At 36.7% G+C, this 21987-nt stretch overlaps 1 protein-coding gene across 11 annotated transcripts in view; it reads right to left on the reverse strand.

Moving 5' to 3' along the window:
• Positions 1 to 21987, reverse strand: part of CASK (calcium/calmodulin dependent serine protein kinase) — a 381055-nt gene that overhangs the window by 188882 nt on the left and 170186 nt on the right. For all 11 annotated transcript variants that reach the window (XM_075999330.1, XM_012781844.2, XM_012781842.2 and 8 more), the window contains exons 4-5: positions 13612 to 13689; positions 7180 to 7252 (exon numbers count right to left, since the gene is read on the reverse strand). In XM_075999330.1, coding sequence (XP_075855445.1) covers positions 7180 to 7252; positions 13612 to 13689 — 151 coding nt within the window. The remainder of the gene's footprint in view (positions 1 to 7179; positions 7253 to 13611; positions 13690 to 21987) is intronic.

Consider the following 21987-nt stretch of genomic DNA (forward strand, 5'->3'; position numbering starts at 1 on the left):
GTCCATCAGGAGACCTCCTGTGATGCCCAGATTTCTCCAGTTACACCAGTAATTTTATTCTGAGTTTTAAAACCAAAACTCATTAGACTAAGGGAAGCTGAGAAGATTATATCAGTAATTTTCATCAAAAATTATTTTTTAGCCTGTCATGGAATTGAGTTTATTTTTTTGTAGAGACAAAGTCTCATTATGTTGCCCAGGTTGGTCTCGAATTTTGGCCTCAAGTGGTCCTCCTGCCTCTGCCTCCCAAAGTGCTGGAATTACAGGTGTTGAGCCACTGTGTCCAGCCCAGTAATTTTCATTTTATGTAAGCTATATTTAATCTCACTGTACTTAGGAGTTTTATAATTTTTAAAACTTCTAAAAATCATTATTTAAAAAACACTTTACAGGCCGGGTGAGGTGGCTCACACCTGAAATCCTAGCACTCTGGGAGGCCGAGGCAGGCGGATTGCTCGAGGTCAGGAGTTCGAGACCAGCCTGATCAAGAACGAGACCCCATCTCTACTATAAATAGAAAGAAATTAATTGGCTAACTAATATATAGAGAAAAAAAATTAGCCGGGCATGGTTGCACATGCCTGTAGTCCCAGCTACTCCGGAGGCTGAGGCAGGAGGATAGCTTGAGCCCAGGAGTTTGAGGTTGCTGTGAGCTAGGCTGATACCATGGCACTCTCTAGCCTGGGCAACAAAGTGAGACTCTATCTCAAAAAACAAACAAATAAAAAAAATATATAAAAAACACTTTATAGCTCTACTCCCTACTTTAAATAAAAGATATTTCCTTTAAAATTTATAAAGGTATTAAGAGTTTCCTACACTTAAAAAAGGCAGGAAAAGAGGTATATAATTTCTCTTTGTTCATTCTGATAGAATACTCCCGTTTTAATTCCCTGTATTGCACTCATCATGTTTACCTTTACATCATAGATGTTTTCCTAAACAGTTGATTGTAAATCACATTGATTTTTTTTTTATATAATTGAACTGGTTATTTAATGTCATAGTAAATATTTTACATATTTCTTTCTAAACTTATGCTAATTTTACAGTTTACATTTCAGAAAAATGGTGTTTTTAATGTGTCTGCGTGAGTCAAAAACAAATTTGGGGTTTCAGAAATCTCCAATTTTGGCTTATGCCAACAATTAACTACAGAAAACAGGCGTGACAAATATTTATCTCCCCTTTTATCTTTCCATATATACACCTATTAAGGTGGCTTGTACCTTAAGACTGAACAAACAAAATTTGGGATAAACTACTTACTTGGGAAGTGAGTTTCTACTCCCTAGTTAGAAGAGGAAGATGGCTCCTTCATTTTTGATTTGGTAAGGACTCTTAGCCTAGCCTGGCCTTGTAGTCTGTCGGGGTGGGAGTTATGGGTAAATGTAGGAAGACAAGCTAAAAGGAAATCTTGCTGGCAAATCACAAAAGGCATTTCAATTGAACAACCCTAATGCCATGGACCTTCTTCTTAACACAGCCCCAAATTCCAATTGAACTGATATCACTGGGAAGAGTTACTACAGCTAGAAAAATTTTACACCTGACAGGAAAACCTCTTTGGCTATATCATATATGCCACCCCTGGCTCAGAAGAAGAGGAGCTGTGAAAGGATTCACCTCTAATAAGCAAAAGAAGCTTTTTTTTTTTTTTTTAAATCAAATAGTTGATTTCTTTCTCTGGAGGATGGGTTTGCAGAAGAGAAGCATAACAGATACGCAGGATAAATTTATGATGAACATGTATATAGAGATTTTCCTAAGTATAATTATTAAAACCCCACATCCAAACTGAACTTGCACATTATGTTCAACAACCTTACACAAGTAATACAGAATATTAACCAGTGTGTTTCTTTTAATAAAGAATACGTTTTTGGCTGGGCGAGGTGGCTCACACCTGTAATCCTAGCACTCTGGGAGGCTGAGGTGGGCGGATTGCTCGAGGTCAGGAGTTCAAAACCAGCTTGAGTGAGACCCCGTCTCTACTATTAAAATAATAGAAAGAAATTCATTGGCCAACTAATATATATAGAAAAAATTAGCCGGGCATGGTGGTGCATGCCTGTAGTCCCAGCTACTCGGGAGGCTGAGGCAGGAGGAAGGAGGATCGCTTGAGCCCAGGAGTTTGAGGTTGCTGTGAGCTAGGCTGACGCCATGGCACTCACTCTAGCCTGGGCAACAAAGCGAGACTCTGTCTAAAAAAAAAATAATAAGTTTTTGTTTTAATGAGAATTTAAATTTCTCTATACAACATGAGGACTTTTGGGAATTATGGTAACAGATGTAAAAGAAACATCAGCAACTGAGAGCAAGAGAGGAAGGAATACTTTAAGGCTTATAATAAAGGCTGGCCCTAAGTAGGTGAAAGGAGAACTGAGATCAGAAGGGGACCAAAGAGCAGCCAGGCGTGTTCACACAGGTTAGTGAGGAAAACCATTTAAAGGAAGCATACTCAGAAATACACGGGCGGGAGGCTTCTGGCTATGTGTATATGCGACTGGGGTTTGTACAGTTCTGAGAACTAAAAACTGAGTGCCCAAGCTTCCCAGGAATAGGCCCCATTCAGAATAGAAAGTGATTGCGTGTGTAGCACTTTGCATTCTCAGAGAAGCTGCTTCACTTCAACTTTAGTTATTAAAATTGTATGTGCGTAGCTCAGGGTGATAGAGAAGTCTAAGGAATGCTGAGTCTCTCCACACCCACACACAGCATTGTAAGGCTGCCTGCAGAAGTTAGGAGAGATGAGAAAATTCCACAGACTCTGAGTGCTTGGCAGAGCCAATGAGGGAAGGCGAGGAGCCAGGAGTTGCATTTACCTTGATAACTGTGCTACTTCTTTCTAAAGTACTTTTAATTTAGGGGTGAGAGGAAGAAAAGAGAAAAATTACTGAAACATAATGGATGTTTCCACTTCTTTCGCAAGAAAAAGAAGAATTAAAGGGAACATGACAGAAAAAATAGAAATTTGCATGCACGCCTTAATTAATGTCTGTAGAAAGGCAAAACATGAGAACTATAACATTCTGACAGTGGGTCTTAACAATGGGAGATTTTTGTGCTCAAGGGGACATTTGACAATGTTTGGAGACATTTATGGTTGTCATAACTGGGGGAGATACTCTTGGCATCTAGTCAGTAGAGGCTAGAATGCTATTAAGCATTTTATAATCCCTAGGACAGCCTTCTATTACAAAGTATCTGGCCCAAAATGTTACTAAGTGTGGCTATTGGGAAACCCTTGTACTATGTTCACATATCTCTCCAAATTTTAAAGGATTATACGATTACTTTTATGCAATTTCACATGAAACAGCTCCTTCAAAGCAAGCAGTTTGCATTATAGGTCATGTGGTACCGTATACTCAAATCTAACCAAACAATCCTTTTTAGACTCAATTATGATGATTTCAAAAAGAAATGCCTACCAAGAAACCTAATGCGTTTGTGTGTATGTGTGTGTGTGTGTGTGTGTGTGTGTGTGTGTGTGAGAGAGAGAGAGAGAGAGAGAGAGAGAGAGAGAGAGAGAGAGAGAGAGAGAGAGAGAATATTCTTGGTTAGATAAAACAGGTGATTAAATCTAAATTTTTCTAAGAGAAATGAAATATTGCAGTGCTCTTCCATTCTTTTCTAAGTATAAGGGAAGAAAACTTCGACAAAGAGTTTAAATGCAGAAACCAAAATCTACATACATGCCAAATCTACAGACAGACAAGTCACTGAATGTATATCTGAATGCAAAGAAAAACTGATTGGCAAAAATACTAACAAACCAAACCAAGTGAAATTTTAAATTATTAACCATGTGAAATGTGTTGTTATTGAAGTTTTGCAATGACCAGTATGTTGGAATATTCCTATAACAAGGTCAGGAATAAAACTAAGTTTTATCTGTTATTGAAGTTATATTAGGAAATCCTATTGACACAATCTTTAAAATATATCCATAACCTAACTACTCTTTTACCACCTCCACTGCTACTACTCTGGTCTGAGCCAGGCAGGCTCATCTCCTGTCCCCCTTTTACTTTCTCCTTTGCTCATTTTGCCTCAGCCATACTGGCCTCCTTGCTGTTCTTAAACATGCCACTTGTATTCTCGTCTCTGTGCCTTTGCACTGCTGTTCCTTTTATCTAGAACACTCTTCCCTCAGCTATCAGCTTATCCCACTCCGCTCTTCCTTCAAGTCCTTAATCAGGTGCTGTCTTCTCAATGTGGCCTGCTCTGACCACTCTATTTACAATTGCAAGCCCTTCTCTAGCACTCCCTATCCTTCTGACCACTCTAGTTTTTTTCTGCAGTCTTTTTCACCTTCCAACCTACTATACTTATTTCATTTATTTCTGCTCATTGATTATTGCCTGTCTCCCTGAACTAGAATGTTAGCTGCATGAAGGCAGTGATTTTGTCTGTTTTGTTCAGTGATATAGCTCCAGTTCCTAGGGACAGTACAGTGCCTGCCAGATAGTAGGAACTCAATAAATACCTTTTCAATAAATGTCTTAAGAAAAATACACCAACATTCAAAATTGCAATAAACCAAATGTGAGTATTACATCTACCCATGCAAAAATGTATAGTTTTCAGGTTCTGAAATATAAAGACTATCAGTATTAATGTGTGCTCTGTGTGGGCCAACTGAACAATGGCACTTTTTCTGGTGGTTTTTTCTTATTAATTTGAAGTTTGAGACTTGCTTTTCTCTCTCTTCCTTTCCTTATCATGTTTCTGGGTGCTTCCTCAAAATCATTTGGCATGTACTCTAGAAATAATTAACTCATCTAATATAATCTAATGCAAAACTACTTTTGGGCCTTTGCATATGCTGTTCTGTGTGAAATGTCCTCTTGTCTCCATATAACTACTCCATGACTCAAGGCCAGGCTCCAACGTGACCTCCTCCATGAAATTTCTCTGACTCAGACTGGCTACCAGTAACTTCTCCCATCCTTGTGTATATCTGGCACTCCTTCAATCAAAAGATGAATCTTTCTCCTCTTGAACTCAGACTAGCCTTATGACCATTTTTTTTGACTAGTATGTTTCAACTAATAAAATGCATAGAATGTGACACCGTGCCTAAGCTTCAAGAATCCTGGCAACTTCCATTTTTGTTATTTTGGAGCCCCAAGACACTGTCCTGATGGAGATGGGACCATGTAGAGAGAGAGAATCCCTGAGAGACCATGAAGAGTGCAAACCAGCTCACAGCTGTTCTAGTCAGCTTAGCTGAGATGCCAGAAAAGTAAGTGAAGCCTTTGTGGAAACTAGCCATGCCACCTTGGCCAAAAGCCCATGAAACAGAATTGAGTAGTCACCATCAAGCTCTGCCTAAACTGTAGAATTACAAGCAAAGGAGTGGCAGCTGTTGTTTGAAGTCACTAAGTTTTGGCATGTGTTGATCTGCAGCAGTAGTATATTATATATATATATGTGTGTGTGTGTGTGTGTATATATAATCTACTGTATATATTATATAATCTACTATAATATATATATATATATATATATATACACACACACACACACACCTTATGTCCCTATTGAGAAAATAATACTTTTAGGGCTCTAAGCACAGTAATCTGCATGAAGTAGGCACTCAAATATTTGTTGAATAAATAAATAAACCAGAAGGTAAATTAGAAAGTGAAGTTAAATATAACTACTTTTGAATTTTATTTGGTTTTGAGTTGTCATCATATCAAATACCATGGCTAATCAAAAGCTGACTATATTATTGAAAGTATTAGAGTAGAGTACACTGTCAATCATTATTTATATATGACGTTGATATAATTATCTTTCAAGAATGGAGTTCATCCAAAATAAAATTGCCTCTTGTGCAAAACAGTTTTTAATACTGCTATTACATGAACTAAGACTGTTTTACACATTTTAAGTTTTCACATTATTTGCTTCTGATATATATTTTATAATATATACAAGGAGATATATTTTACTGTGTATATATGCAGTTTCTTATTTAATGCAAAATTAATTAATTGCACAGTATGCTACTATAGTTGGCAATTTTCCCCCCTTTTACTTTTTCCACACTTCCTATTTTCTTTGGATAACGGAAGAATACTTTTTTATAAAAGTGTTATGCATCCATTGGTTCATTCAGTGTTGAGTTTTGATAATAACAGTATCATTTTCCTATGACATTTGAAAAGAATAAGATATTTTATAACTAATTTACGCTAATGTGCATTTTGTCCATTTCTTCAATGATTTAATTTGCTATTATAACATTCTACTAGATGGTTTTGGAATTGCTCCTGCTTTCCTTTAGCTTTTAACTACAAGGATTTCCATTAATATTTCCCAAACATTATAGAAATTTTAACTAAACTCTATTTAATTTTCTTACCCATTTAAAATACATCAAAGAAGCCAGGCCTTTAATAATATGTCTTGAGGGAAGGAGCACCATGTCTATGCATGCTGCAGGTTAGAGAGAGACTGGTGACAAAATATCAGAGCTTGAAAGTGTAGCCCAGGGGCAGAGGGACTTCAGGGGCTCTCTAGTGATTCTAGGCCCTGGAAGGAGCTGGGGATCAGGAGGAAGGCCCACTGGTCTTCCTTCTTGCCTGCCAGTATGTTCTGCTTGACATGAAGAGTCAGGGACTGAGTATTCTCATTAACCTGATACCAGATCAAATAGGCAGAAAGACTGAATAATGATAATATTGGTATTCTAAGGGTATAAAGTGTATTACATCTATAATTATGATTTTATACTATGTTTAAAAACAATTTGCAAAGAAAATACAATGCTGACTATTCTACCTTGCAACATTATGAAAATGTAAATGTATGATTAGCTTTTACTATATAAACCAAATTATAATTTCCCCCTCAATTAACTCAGTATAGGATATTGTTCGGTTTATCCTATTTGTTGGATTTTTCATTTCCCTCTCACACACACAATGGCAAAACAGGAATAATACATGCATGTATACTTTAGTAAAAATAAAGAAACTAAAATTATAAAGTGTTCCTATTAAGAATTAGTACAATGACTTTCCAAATAAGAAGAGGTTAAATAGATTTTTATTTGTAAGTAAAATTAAGATGTCCTTTATAAGAATATTAAAGAAAATTTTTTGATTATCATTGTTATATCAGTTTCTCTTCACAAACATTAAAGTAATAAAAATGACTTACCTTCACATCCCTGTGAATTATGTTATTATCATGACAATAGCGAAGAGCTTCCAGTATCTGTCTCATGTAATGGCTGTAAGAAAACAAAGAAACCTAAAACTGTAAAAAATTTTTATTTTTAAAAATATACAGTGCCCCTAGTTTATAATTCCCACCTTCATATTAGCTGCCCATGGACACTTTTCATTTGAGCAGACAAGATTGGTGGAAAGTGAGACTTAATAATGAAACAGTTGGTAGCCTCATAAGTTTATGTGCTTCATGAAGAAATAGTATGTTCTATATTTTCTAAGCTAAGTTCAAAGAATTTCACAGAATTCATAAGTAAAATTGCTTTGCCAACTAAAAATTCAAGCTTAAAATATGAAAAAAAAACCCAACAATTTTCCAGTACTCAGGCAATTCTACTTAGTTAAATTGGATTGCTATTAAGTAAACAGTGCTCAGAGCTACCCCAAGGATTTGAACTAAAGGGGGAGAGCCTTTTTTTTTTTTTTTTTTGAGCTGTGCACTACACTGCAGGGGGAGAGCCTTTTATCTGCCAGCAGAGTATGTTCTCCATCTTATTTCCATTTAGTTCTGAGGACAAACAAGAAGAACCTCCCTTTGTGTACAATTTCTTTTTGTAACATAGTCAAGTTTTAGTTGCAGCATCCTTGAACAAAGCAGGACAGTTCCAGGCCCAAATCCTAGGTAGTCTAACTCTTTAGGTAGCCAGCAGGGATCCAGTTGAGGCTCTTCATGGAGTACAAGATGAAAAACAAAGGAGAAGTTAGCATTTTAAAGAATAGTCTTTAGAAAGTGCTAATAGGGCTAGACTAGTTTATTTAGTACTATTTTAGAACTTCCTTCTTGTATTTTTAAAGTTCTATAATCCCTCTATTTCTCTTCCTCTGAGTGTCTATTTCATCTTCCCTTCCTCTGCATTTTACTCCTTCCACATCTCTTTCTTTCTCTTTTCTTCCTATTATCCCTTTCCTTGCTCATTTTTCTCCTTCCCAACAGCCAAGACAGAAACGCAACAGAATCGACATTATTCATTGTATAATACTTATTAAATTTTGTTTTGGTTCCAGATCTTAGATTTCTGACACAAATCACCTTGTATGTGTTACATGACTCAAGACAAAAAAATTCTCTCTTCCTGCTTTACAATTAAAAGATATATCCATCAAGTTCCCTCTTTGGTATGCTACTATCTTTTTTTATTTTTGTAGAGACAGGGTCTCACTATGATGCCCAGGTTGGTCTTGAACTCCTGGCCTCAATTGATCCTTCTGCCTCAGCTTCCCAAAGTGCTGGGATCACAGGCATGAGCCACTGGTATGCTACTATCTAACCAAGCTCACACATGCATTATTCATGTATTATAATTGATTAGAAGGGTTCTGTTTTTAGAATGAAAGGTGGAAAAAAAACCACCTCAGGTTTTGTTCTCATTTATCACTGTCTCCTCACAACCTGTCTCAAAGCCAGAGAGTGAGGCTCATGCTGTAGTTAGTTCTGGTGTTCAATTTCTCTTACTTTGCATATATACACATAAGGGGTTGTGGTCATATACTCTTTGCCTGGGCCAGTGCAGCCTGTAATTAAGTTTTGTTTAAATTAGAGGTTCTTAACTTGGTGTTGTGGCCTGTTAGTCCTCAAATCAGGCTTTGGGGGATCTGTGACCCCTTAAAATGGCTAAGAGACTACAAATGTGAAAGTGTTTTGGAAACTTGAAACCACGCTACAAAGGTTAAGTCATTATTATTACATTATTATTATTATTATTGTTAAACCTAGGCAAAGATTTAAGAACAGCCTATTTGTCCACCTAGATGTCAGCATATAAATAGTGGGTAAGTTTAAACTTGGCAAAGTAGACATAGCTTGATACCTACATAATGGACTACTTTGGATACAAAGTACTGAGATAGTAACCTAAATTATCTTTAGCCTAAAGAAAATTCTTACCTCAAAACCTCAATAAACAAAACAGAACAAAACTCATTGAATGAGCATTGTTAATTTGCATATGAGAGCACTTAATTATTTGACCCAAACATATATATACAGCAGAATCTATAGGGTTTATGGGGAGAGAGTAGAATTTTTTTTCTCCCCAAATTATGACAGATCTGAACTATCTTTCTCCAATCTCCTAGTCATGATCCTGGGAGGCTATGCATGTGAATGGTGTGTAAGCAGAATAAAATGAGAACCAAAATCAGCCCACATGTTCTAGAGAGTTGCTGACTGAATTTTTAATAAAAAACTTCATTTCATGAAGCATCAATGTGGTTTATGCTTTCAGAGAAACTCAATGATACATAAGTTTGTCTTCACTTTCCCTAAAGATCAGGAAAGATAACTCCATGGAAAGAAAGAGCTGGCCAGTAATCCACTTATTTACTTTGGAAGGAGGCATTTTGGGGGTGGTGGAACATAAATAGAGAGGTGACTCAGTTAACTCTGGGTAAAAAGACTAATGCTAACTGCTAGGCAGACTAGACCTTATCTTTGAAATGCCCTTAACAGAACGTCCCAGGCTCAGGATTAACTATGGTAAATAGAACCTATGATCTTCGAGGCATAGTTGGCTTCCTGGAGAATGTCATATAAACTATCCAACTTCCAACTCTATGGGGTATAAAATGGAGATGCTTCATAATTGCAATGCTCCCCTCTGTGCGTGTGGAATCCTATAAACCTCAGGTAGAGCTCTCATGTATTTTAGGGCAGAGATGTATTTCTGACATGGGAAAAATGACAGGGCTCTTGCCCTTGATGTCCCACAATTCTCTCTGCTTCAGATGAGCCTTTTGATTGCCTGTATCCTTGAAATTATTTAGTAAGACGTGGTACTAGTTAAGAAGGTAGCTCTGATTTGTGAGAGTTTGATTTGATAATTTGATTCTCTGTGTTAGCTCACTGCACAACTCATTACCCCTGAAAGGACAGAGGTAATCACTAATTGGGTTGTACTAAGGACTCAACAGAGTTTTATTTTAATGCCATGCTTTGCTGCTCCTCTTGAAGCTCAGCCAGTTGGAAAAAAATAACACGATCAATTTGATTATTTGGTGTCTCAGAGTCTTCTTGCAGAAATCATCTGGTCAAACACTTTACAAGAATGGAAGAACCTACGTGTGCCTTATTATATGGTCGTTGATCCTCTGCAACAGGGAACACACATAATAATACTTTCTGACCACCCCCATATATCTTTTTATTGTTAGAAAGAAGAGCCTTTAATAAATTGTCTCTAAACCTCTCTCTTTGCAAAGTCACTTACTGGTCTCAATGCTACTCTTTTCTGACCTACTCTGTTAAGTTCTTTTTGTAAAATTGCCATTTTAACAGACAATACAGGTAGATTTAAAAATTAAACAGGTTTTCATTTTGGTGCATATAAACATCTACCTTTTCTATAAATCTCAAGATTGGGAGAGACCACAAGTCATTTCACTGTATGACATCACCTCTCTATACTGCCATCCCATATATCCTGACACCTAGCCCAGGGGCAGAGTTGGCTCAAAGTTACGGAAAAGCAGTAAGGATGACTATAGTAAAAGTGGTGCTGGTTTCACCTCAGCCCTGCCAGCATATATGCCAGGTATCCCAGCGTTACTGTGATTCAAAAATGAAAAATTCATATTCCTCCACTGAGTTTCACTATTTTATAAAATCAAAATTGAGAATTTTCAGTTTTCTTTTTTTCCTGTTGTTCTTGAAAGATAGTAATATGGAAAAGTACAAAAGGCAAGTTGCCTCCAAATTCTTTTAAAACCACATATAAACAATGATATGCAAAAGTATGAGAGTTTCATTTAGTCAGATAAAATGGTTTACACCTATGGTGTAAGAAAAGTCAAGACAGCATTGATTATTTTTTTATTATTATTATTTTTTATTTTTGAGACAGAGTCTCACTTTGTTGCCCAGGCTAGAGTGCTGTGGCGTCAGCCTAGCTAACAGCAACCTAACACTCCTGAGCTCAAGCAATCCTGCCTCAGCCTCCCGAGTAGCTGGGACTACAGGCATGCGCCACCATGCCCGGCTAATTTTTTCTCTATATATCAGTTGGCCAATTAATTTCTTTCTATTTATAGTAGAGACGGGGTCTCGCTCTTGCTCAGGCTGGTTTTTGAACTCCTGACCTCGAGCAATCCACCCGCCTCGGCCTCCCAGAGTGCTAGGATTACAGGCATGAGCCACTGCGCCCAGCCAATGTTGATTAGTTTGGTATTAAAGAATGTTTAAAAAATTTTAAACCACAAGAAAGAATAAAAATTTAACATAGTGATTAAAAACTCAAAACAATAGAAAAATGGGACTTAAAAAACTAGAATGTGCTTTAGAGAGCATGGCACAAAAGCAAAGAGGATATTTAGCCTCAGTTCTACCATGTATACATTAGGAGTCTAAAGAAGCAACTACAGCTAACATACTATAAACTTTCATTTGCTTCTTCTCCCTAGCCCCAGTAATACAAAAAAGCAGCTACCTTACTTTGAGCATATTCTTTATTTTGTACTATAGCAATGGTTGCTCTATCCCTGAGACTAAGTTCCTAGCTCCTCAGCCAGGAAGAGTCAGGGTAAAGAATTTAAAGAGAGTCAAGTCATGCTGAGCTCAAAACTGTATTAAGGTAGTCTTTAAGTTTTTTCTAGCTAAGTATGTCTATGATGCTATAAATATAAAAGGAATGATAGAAGGGAGGAAGTTATAATCATTTAATATAAACTTTTCTCAAATGACAGAAAGTTTTTTTTCTTTTTTGAAACAGTGTCTCACTCTGTTGCCCTGGCTAGAGTGCCATGGCGTCAGCCTAGCTCATAGCAACCTCAAACTCCTGGGCTCAAGTGATCCTCCTGCCTCAGCCTCCCGAGTAGCTGGGACTACAGGCATGTGCCACCATGCCCGGCTAATTTTTTCTATATATTTTTAGTTGGCCAATTAATTTCTTTCTATTTTTAGTAGAGACGGAGTCTTGCTCTTGCTCAGGCTGGTTTCGAACTCCTGACCTTGAGCGATCTACCCATCTTGGCCTCCCAGAATGCTAGGATTACAGGCATGAGCCACCGTGACCGACTGACAGAAAGTTTTAATAAACCCTAATAGATTTGTGGGTTGGAACCCTCCAACATACTAATGGTTGGTGACTGAGGAGGGATGCTGTACTCCCTGTATTAAAAAGGTACTCCACTGGAATGGGAAATTATGATATAATGTAACCAGAACAGAAAGCTATACTGCTATAAATATATAAGTAGCACAGTACACGCATGGCTCTTGTGATTTTTCACATTTACTCTTTATTTTGAGTTACTGGGTCCTTACTACAACTTCTCCACTGAGAAAAAGGGCCACCATTTGATTGGCAAGTCTCACACTGGCAGGAAGCAAATATATTTGGCAGGAAAATGGTGCCTTTATTTTTGTTCCTTCTTTTTTTTTTTTTTTTTTTTTTTTTTTATTTATTTTTTTTTTTGAGACAGAGTCTCGCTTTGTTGCCCAGGCTAGAGTGAGTGCCGTGGCGTCAGCCTAGCTCACAGCAACCTCAAACTCCTGGGCTCGAGTGATCCTTCTGCCTCAGCCTCCCGGGTAGCTGGGACTACAGGCATGTGCCACCATGCCCGGCTAATTTTTTATCAGTTGGCCAATTAATTTCTTTCTATTTATAGTAGAGACGGGGTCTCGCTCTTGCTCAGGCTGGTTTTGAACTCCTGACCTTGAGCAATCCGCCCGCCTCGGCCTCCCAAGAGCTAGGATTACAGGCGTGAGCCACAGCGCCCGGCCTATTTTTGTTCCTTCTATTGTTTCTGTTCTGTGCTTTTCCTTCGATTAACTAGTCCAGAGGTCCTCAAACTTTTTAAACAGGGGGGCCAGTTCACTGTCCCTCAGACTGTTGGAGAGTGTGCACTGTGGGCCCGGGACAAGTCGGCTGCCAAGCAGGACAGGCAGTGGTGGCAAAAACACCTGGAGGACCAGATAAATGTGCTAGGCGGCCCGTATGTGGCACACGGGCCGTAGTTTGAGGATGCCTGAACTAGTCACATAACAATTTGATAGCACTAAAAGGCAAAATGAAGAACTAATGAGACACATCTGCCAAAAAACAAAAATCAAACAACTCAAGTTTGGCTCTACATGGTTCTTAAGCTATCAAATTCCTTCTTGTATAAAAGTTATCAGAAATGGGAAAGATAGCAATACTGATGTAAAAATGTAAACCCATGTTAATAGAAGAATTCATTGTTCAGTACACTGCATTTCCAGTCGCTATTCAGTTCTACTAATGCATACTAAAAGAGATATGTTCCTGTAGCAAAGAGCAGCAGTAGGCACAGTTCAAAGAGCAGGCTACTACTTCATGTGATTTCTTTGTAATGTCCTTCTTTTACTTCCACCTTGACCTCTGGGGATTAGATATAGATTACATACCTGGCTACGGCTTCACTGTATACAAAACCAGCATCAGCTCGCTTTACGATTTCAAAACAGAGATCCGCTCCATCCATACTGTAGAGAAATGTGAAAAAGAACATAAGAGATGAGGACATTCTAGGGAGACAACACTGAAAGGGAAAACATTATACGCTATTAGTTGGGTTACTGCTAATGATTGTAAATTATTTAAATCTCTTTTCTTTCAATGATAAAATAGACATAAATTATAAAAGACATAACCATCTTAACATTAAAAATCTAAAAGGAAAGAAACGGAACAGGCAAATGGTAGTATCAAATAACATGAAGTATATAAAATCATCTATAAATTTTCTTTAGGTTATAACAATAAGAAGTCTCAGAAAAGAGGAATGCTGGAGGTTGTGGCATATTTTCAGTTGAGTTCCAAAATTATCTATATCTAGTCACATATTATTTTAAGAATATAAGGACTTTAAAAACATTTTCTATAGTTATCACCACTAAATGAAAAATTAAGGCTGTGTACTATGGAAGGAAAAAACAATGAGCTAACCTATAATTTTTTTGTTTATACTTCTATTACCAAAGTTAATTGCTACAAACATATTGCAACACATAGAAGTGTTGGTGACAGTGTCACTATCCTAAAATGTACAATGGTTCTCTATTTCTCACCAGATATGTAAGGCCACTTGTTGTCTTGGCTATACCTTGCCTCTTCTACCTACAGTGTTTAACAACATTTTTTTTTTTTTGAGACAGAGTCTCGCTTTGTTGCCCAGGCTAGAGTGAGTGCCATGGCGTCAGCCTAGCTCACAGCAACCTCACACTCCTGGGCTCAAGCGATCCTCCTGCTTCAGCCTCCCAAGTAGCTGGGACTACAGGCATGCGCCACCATGCCCAGCCAATTTTTTCTATATATATTAGTTGGCCAATTAATTTCTTTCTATTTATAGTAGAGACGGGTTCTTGCTCTTGCTCAGGCTGGCTTCGAACTCCTGACCTCGAGCAATCTGCCCGCCTCGGCCTCCCAGAGAGCTAGGATTACAGGCGTGAGCCACTGCGCCCAGCCTGTTTAACAACATTTTAAGAAAACCTTGCTATCTAGGCAGAATGACCTTATTATCACTCCCAGAATATATAACTTTTTTATTGGCAACATGCTTTTTCATATAGTGCTTTACATATTCATCTACCTTTAATTCAAGGTTTCATTCCAATCCCACCTTCCTAGGAAGCTCCCTCAATGATTACTAGCTACATTAATACCATCTTTTGCTTTAATTTTATAACCCTATACAATCCATATAACATTTAGCACTTATATACATATAAACATGCCTCCACATATACATATATATATGAAACCTTTTCCAGATCATTATATTAATCAAATGATTCAAATATTAATAGCTGACATTTTCATAATGCTTTAAGGCTTATAAAATCTAATCCAGTATCATATTTATTCATTTATTCACTAGTTCAGTTTCAAATATATCTGCTGCAAGTATCATACTGAGAAAATACAAACTTCTAGAAGGGAAAGTTAAGGAATTAATATACTTACTATTCATCAGGCCCCATGGGAAACATTCCTTGTTATATCCCCCTTCAGACTTAAAATTACTCCATGAGTTAGCATCATCCTCATTCTCAAATAATTGATCTAAGTGAGTGGACAAGTGTGCGACAGGGTCAGGATCCAAATACCTATCTAGCTATGTCCAGTGCTCTTCCCACTGACTACAGCTACACCTGCTGGGTGTGCGAGGAACGAATGCACATCTTTGAGCCCTACAACAGGTCAGCAATAGTGTAAAGTCCTAATGAACAAGTATAAACTTTCAACATACCACTATAAAATACCCAGAAGACTGAGAACATAGTAAATACGTAATGAGCAGTTAATTATATTATTTGGATCTTGGTGTGGTTTTATATAAATGAAAATACTTTCACATTTATATAGGCTTTATAAATTTTACCAAGTTTTCATTTTATACTTAATGACCATTTTCCAATGTCAAGTAGATTCTTCTCCAAAATACTGTTTATGATGGCCTAGCCTACTCCCAAGTATGGCAGCACCCATTTTCTACCATCAGATATAAAATGTGATTATGCTTCTCTGTGAACAACTCTGGTTATCTGCTATGGTAAAATTCTTACAATAAGAGTTGCTAGGTCAAGTTGCTATATTGTATCAGATATACAATAATACTTTTGATACATACACAACCAGAAAATTTCTAACATTTTTATACTCTCACTACCAAGTGTGAATGTGTCCTTTTCTCTACTAAGATGACTATACTTTTTCATCTTTGCCAATCAGATAGGGGGGAAAAAGTCATTCATGATTGCTTTAATTTGCTTTTCCTTGATTACCAGAATAGATGAATATTTTTCATTTCTTTGTACTGTGGGGATAAAAAAATGCTATTTTAAAAACTGGCTGTAGTTTAAGCTGGTTAGTTGATCTATGAGGACTAAAAAACATCTCATAGTGAAGGAATTAGTTTTGCTTAAGCGTTTTTCTTCTTAATTGTGAAATGTGAGGGTAGGTACTATTCAACTTAGATGAGAGAGGAGTTACGCAAAAAAGAGAACTAAATTGATTACATAAAGACGCAATAAGAATTTGGGAGCTGTCCTGAGAGCTAGTGTTATTTCTGGAGGGACCTAGAGGGGAAAAGGAAAAAGGAGACTGGGGCGGCAAGGCAGGGACAGCAAAGTGGCGAGAGCTCAAAACCTAATGCCTAAGGAGGGAGCCAGCCAATGAGAAATAACTGGAAATTATTTACTGTCCTGTGCTACAATTATCAGCATGGATCAATCCATTTGCCTGGCCATATATGAAACACTAGTACTTGAGATGACAATTTTGACACATGTGCATACACACATGAGTATTTTTAGGTTTCTACTCTTTTCCACTGACCTGTCTATTCTTGCATCTCATACTGTACCATTTAAAATACTATAGTAACTTACCTATCAGGTGCAATGAACACTGTTCTGGTGATGGGCACACTAAAAGCCCTGACTTAAGCATTGTACAAAGTATCCATGTACCAAAAACATTTGTATCCCCTTAATATTTTGAAATAAAAAATTAAAACACTATAGTAGCATATTTTAATATGGCAAAATAAGTCTTACTCACTATTCTTTGCCAGCATTTTCTTATGATTTGCACCCCCTAGTTGAACTTTAAAATAATTTTGTCAAACTCTAAAAAAGTTTTATATTTTGACTCAGATGGTATTAAATCCATACATTAACTACTACAAATTAACATTTTTCTAATAGTGTCATCCATGAACATGATATGTCTCTCCATTTCCTTTCATGTCTATAAGTTACAGTTTTAAGGTTTTCTTTATATTGGTTCCAGATATTGATTATTAAGTTTTTTCCCTAGGTATTTTATATTTTAGTTGCCATTATAAATTGAATCTTTTGGCCATAGTGTACTGTTTAATTCAATGCTTTATAACTAGGGGTACTAAACAAAATCACCTGTGTAACTTCTTAAAGATGCAGGCAGGTTCTTTGAAGGGTTATTCTGAAAGAAAGCCATCACTGTGAAAGTACTTTTCTATTATTAAAGCTATTTGATTAGTTATTTATAATATTAATTGATATTAAAGTAAAAGCAGCAATCTACTACTTTTAAATTTCATGAGATACAGAAATAAAAGCTAAAAATACTATTATTTATGTAAATTTTATTCATCATAGAAATTTAAAATATACATATTCATACTACACACAATCCTGATATAATAACCTTGAATCTTTTGAACAAAACTGATGGCTCAATTCTTTGATAAACTTTATTTGACAATACAATTCTAAAAATAATGGTAAGGCTTCTTTTGTTGCTTTCTCTTTGACTTTCCATTTTGGGGTGTTTGTTTCTGGAGCTGTCAAGAACCTTCAAAGAACATGGTCTGAATTTCCCCAGTTGGCACCAGTGTGAGGGAGCGAAAAGAAAGGGTTGAAACCCTTTCATTGAAAAGTACTGGGAGGGGGCTTCTACATTGTATGTAGACAGAAACTATGGGAGGTTTAGTCTGAATTGTGAAAAGTAGTGAGATTATGAATGAGCTTAGCTGTGTCTCCTCTTTGCCTATCTGAATTTTTTAAATTTTATAATAAACAAACATTATTTATATAATTAAAAAATTATCCAAAGCCAAATGCATCAAACAAACAACATAGATCACAGGTCTAGAGACAGAAGGTACAAATGGTTGTATATCGAAGGGGATCAGAATATGCTACCCCAAAATATGCCACTTTGGCATCAGGGTTATTTTAAGTTGAAGGCACAAAATCATGTGCTAGATTTCACAGCAATGTCAAATTGCTATAATAGTTTCTAAATGTTTACTCTCAATTTCTGTACCTGTCTTATCGTAGACCTAGACCGGTAACAGATGGTAGATTGGCACTCATCTGCAAGTATTCTTTGAAGAATACTGTCATAAAGGACAGACCAAATCTGGATTTCTCTGACCAGCATTTTCTCTGACGATGTCAAAAACAACTACAAAAATGGGATGAAATTAAAAAATTTTTTTTTTAAATCTTCAACGAATTAACAGTATAGTGAGTGAAAAACTAGTGAGAACTGGGATAGGATTAGTGCTCAAAGAGGTGAATGAGAGCTGTTTCTGCCCTGGGGGCTGGCGTTGGGTTATAGAAAGAATGCAGCTGGGGAAAGGCACTTTTGGGTAACTGGAGAGGTAGGAGGGGGTGGTCAGATGGAGACTGACAGGGTCCAGCTGCTTTTACACCAGGGTGATATAAGAAGAGAGACAGAGTTATTCTTTTAGCAGATGTTTGAAGAGCCTGCCAAAGGCTAAGGCCCCGATGCTCTTGGCTGGGGCCATAGAGCTACATTTTAAAAATTGGGATACAGAATATATTCCGTTATGCCATGTTGGTAGCATACAAAAACCTCAATGCTCACCATGGAGATAAAAGCTTAGCCTAAAAACTTCAGAAAGAAGCAAGCACTCAGAGTATGTTTCCCAATCATAATGTAGCTATGCTAGAAATAAATTAAGTAGAAAATCCCCAAATGCTTGGAAATTGAGAAATGCATGCTAAATAACCTATCAGTCAAAGGAGAAATCATAATGAAAATTAGAAAAAAAAAGAAAAGAAAATTAGAAAATATTTCTAACAATGATAATGAAAAGAGTACATATCAAAACTTGTACAGTGGTCGGGTGCGGTGGCTCACGCCTGTAATCTTAGAACTTTGGGAGGCTGAGGCGGGAGGATTGCTTGAGCTCAGGAGTTTGAGACCAGCCTGAGCAAGAGCGAGACCCTGTCTCTACTATAAGTAGAAAGAAATTAGCCAAACAACTAAAAATAGAAAAAATTAGCTGGGCATGGTGGCGCATGCCTGTAGTCCCAGCTACTCGGGAGGCTGAGGCAGGAGGATTGCTTGAGCCCAGGAGTTTGAGGTTGCTGTGAGCTAGGCTGATGCCACGGCACTCTAGCCCTGGCAACAGAGTGAGACTCTGTCTCAAAAAACAAAACAAAACAAAACAAAACTTGTACAGTATTGAGGCATTACATTTCAAGATCAGTGTGTTGCCATTAAGAGACCTGCAAATATAGAAATGACTGAAAGGTAGAGTGTGGGGCATAGGTTCAATCTTCCAGCAAGAGAAGCTAGTGATCCTTGTTATACACACACAGATACGACTTGGCATTAGAGAAACTTTTCTGAAATTAGGTAATCCACTGTTGATGGAAAAATATATCAATATAACCTTTCTGAAGGGCAATTCTATAGCGGTTGACAAAAACCTTAAAAATGTGCATAATTTCATTCCAAGGGAAATAACAGTAATATTTGCCAAGTTTTAATGACAATGGTTTATAACAGCTACTTATAATACGGAAATGTTGGAAGAACCTAAATGACCAACAACAGAAGAATGGTTAAATAAATTGTGGTAAATCCACGGAGTAGAATTTTATGCTGCCATTAAAATGAGGTTATAGAAGTATATTTATTGACAGAGGAAGATATTCATAATACATTAAAATGTATAAACATATACACATATGTTATATGCACGTAGATGCACTGCAAAGGTTTTAGATATTAAAATATGGTGTTAAAGAGTGGGTAGAACTGTATTTGAAATTTTCTTTTTTACTTTTTAAAAAATGAACAGGTACTGAACCTTTGTCACACTAAGTCAGTTCTAAAAGTTAAAAAATGAAGAATGCAGCTAAAACAGTACTTATAGTTTATGCTCATAACTTCATATAAGTTTTAAAGCTTTAAATTAGAAATTAAATATAAATATAATTACTGATTTAAAATATCAGAAAATATGAAAAGCAAACGCAAAAGCAGATTAAACCCAATGAAGGTAGAAGGAAACAATAATCAGCAGAAATTAATGAAGTAAAAAACCAAAACTGAGCAAAACCAAAGCAACAAATCGTTTATTTGAAAAGACTAATAAAACTAAGCTAGAAAATTCTCAACATTTGGAGATTGAATAGTATATTTTTGTTACATAGATCTCAGAATAAATAACTAGAAAATAAAAAAGTCTTAAACTGAATAACAAAAATAAATACCTCAAAACTTGTAAAATGCAGGTAAGGCAGTACTGAGAAATTTACTGTTATAAATGTACAAATTAGAAAAGAAAGGCTGAATATTTAGAAACTAAGCATCCCTCTCTCTATAATTTATGTAAAGTTCATCAAATTAAATCCAAACAAATTAGATGAAAGGAAACAGGTGCAGAAATAAATGAAATGAAAACCAAACAGATATTAAAGGGATTAACAAAGCTAAATGTTGTTCCCTGTGAAATGATTAATCTCTGGCAGACTGATCACAATAATAATGAGAGAGAGAAAGAGAGAGAGGGAGAGAGAAGACACATTTAGTACCCAATATTATGAATGAAAAATGACATATCATTTCACATGCTGCAGACATTAAAAAGATAATATTGAAACTTTATGCCACAAATTTGAAAATTTATATGAAATGAACAAATGTCCAGAAAAATAAAACTCCCTAAAACTAACAAAAAGAATTAGAAAACATGAATAATCTTTTACTGATTAAAGGAACCGAATTTAATAATTAAAAACCTTCCCGACATAGAAAACTCTCGGCATACATGGCATTCAACAAGTTTTATTGAACATTTTAAGGAGAAATAAAATGAATAAAAAGCAGGAACAGTATCTGTCTGGTCTGTACAACTATCGACAACTTGGGGGCATACGGCATAAACAGGTCTTTTTTTTTTTTTTTTTTTGAGACAGAGTTTCCCTCTGTCACCCTGGCTAGGGTGCAGTGGCGTCATCATAGCTCACTGTAACCTCAAACTCCTAGGCTCCAGCGATCCTCCTGCCTCAGCCTAATGAGTAGCTGGGAATACAGGCATGCGCCACCATGCTTGGCTAATTTTTAAATTTTTTGTAGAGATGGTTCTGGCTCTTGTTCAGGCTAGTCTCAAATTCCTGGCATCAGGCAATCATTCTGCTTTGGCCTCCCAGAGTGCTAGGATTATAGGCGTGGGCCACTGAGCCCGGCCATAAACAGGTCTTTTATCTTCAGCATACCATCCCACATATTGGTGAGTATTTACAAATATTTGTTAATGGTGAATTCATTTCTGAGAGAAGAGTCATGCACATATGACCTTTTTTCACCCTTCCTGAATCTAAACTACTCTTTATTTTGTATGTGTAGGACTTAGTTTCATTCAGTATACATGTTTATTGAGCAGCTACTACTTGTAGAGGATAGACCAGTTACATGAAGATCACATCTACTAAGACCCTACATTAGAGAAGGGGAGATAAAGAAAGTCTTCATGGGGTAGGCAGCCTCTGAGATGGGTCTGCAAGAAGAGTAGTGGGGAGAGGGAGAGTAGTGAGGAGAGGATGAGAATGAGAGAAAGTTGGGGTGAGAGTATGGGGGAGTAGTGGTGACTACATGCTATATTGTTAAGAAGGGAGCAGCATTTCAAAGGTATTTCTTTTGACAAACAACAATGAAGCCTGGAGCACTAGGAAATGAGTCAACATGGTAGGTGGGTTTGGGGTAGATTGTGCAAATGTTTGAAGTGCTATAATTTGAATTAAGTTCTCCTCTCCCATCTATACTGTACACAGGATATAATCGTATTCTTTCAGTATGAACCTGGACAGGGACCAAAGAAGGTACTTACACAGGATTGTTAACTAAGATATACAAGTAGATAGAAACCTTCATCTTTTCAATGGAGAAAGAGAGTATTCACTGTAATGGGAAATGAACTGCTCAATAAAGCAATTCTGATATATTGTCAAAAACATTAAAATGACTGAGCATATCTC

This window comes from Microcebus murinus, chromosome X (assembly GCF_040939455.1).
Source record: "Microcebus murinus isolate Inina chromosome X, M.murinus_Inina_mat1.0, whole genome shotgun sequence".
Taxonomy (NCBI): domain Eukaryota; kingdom Metazoa; phylum Chordata; class Mammalia; order Primates; family Cheirogaleidae; genus Microcebus; species Microcebus murinus.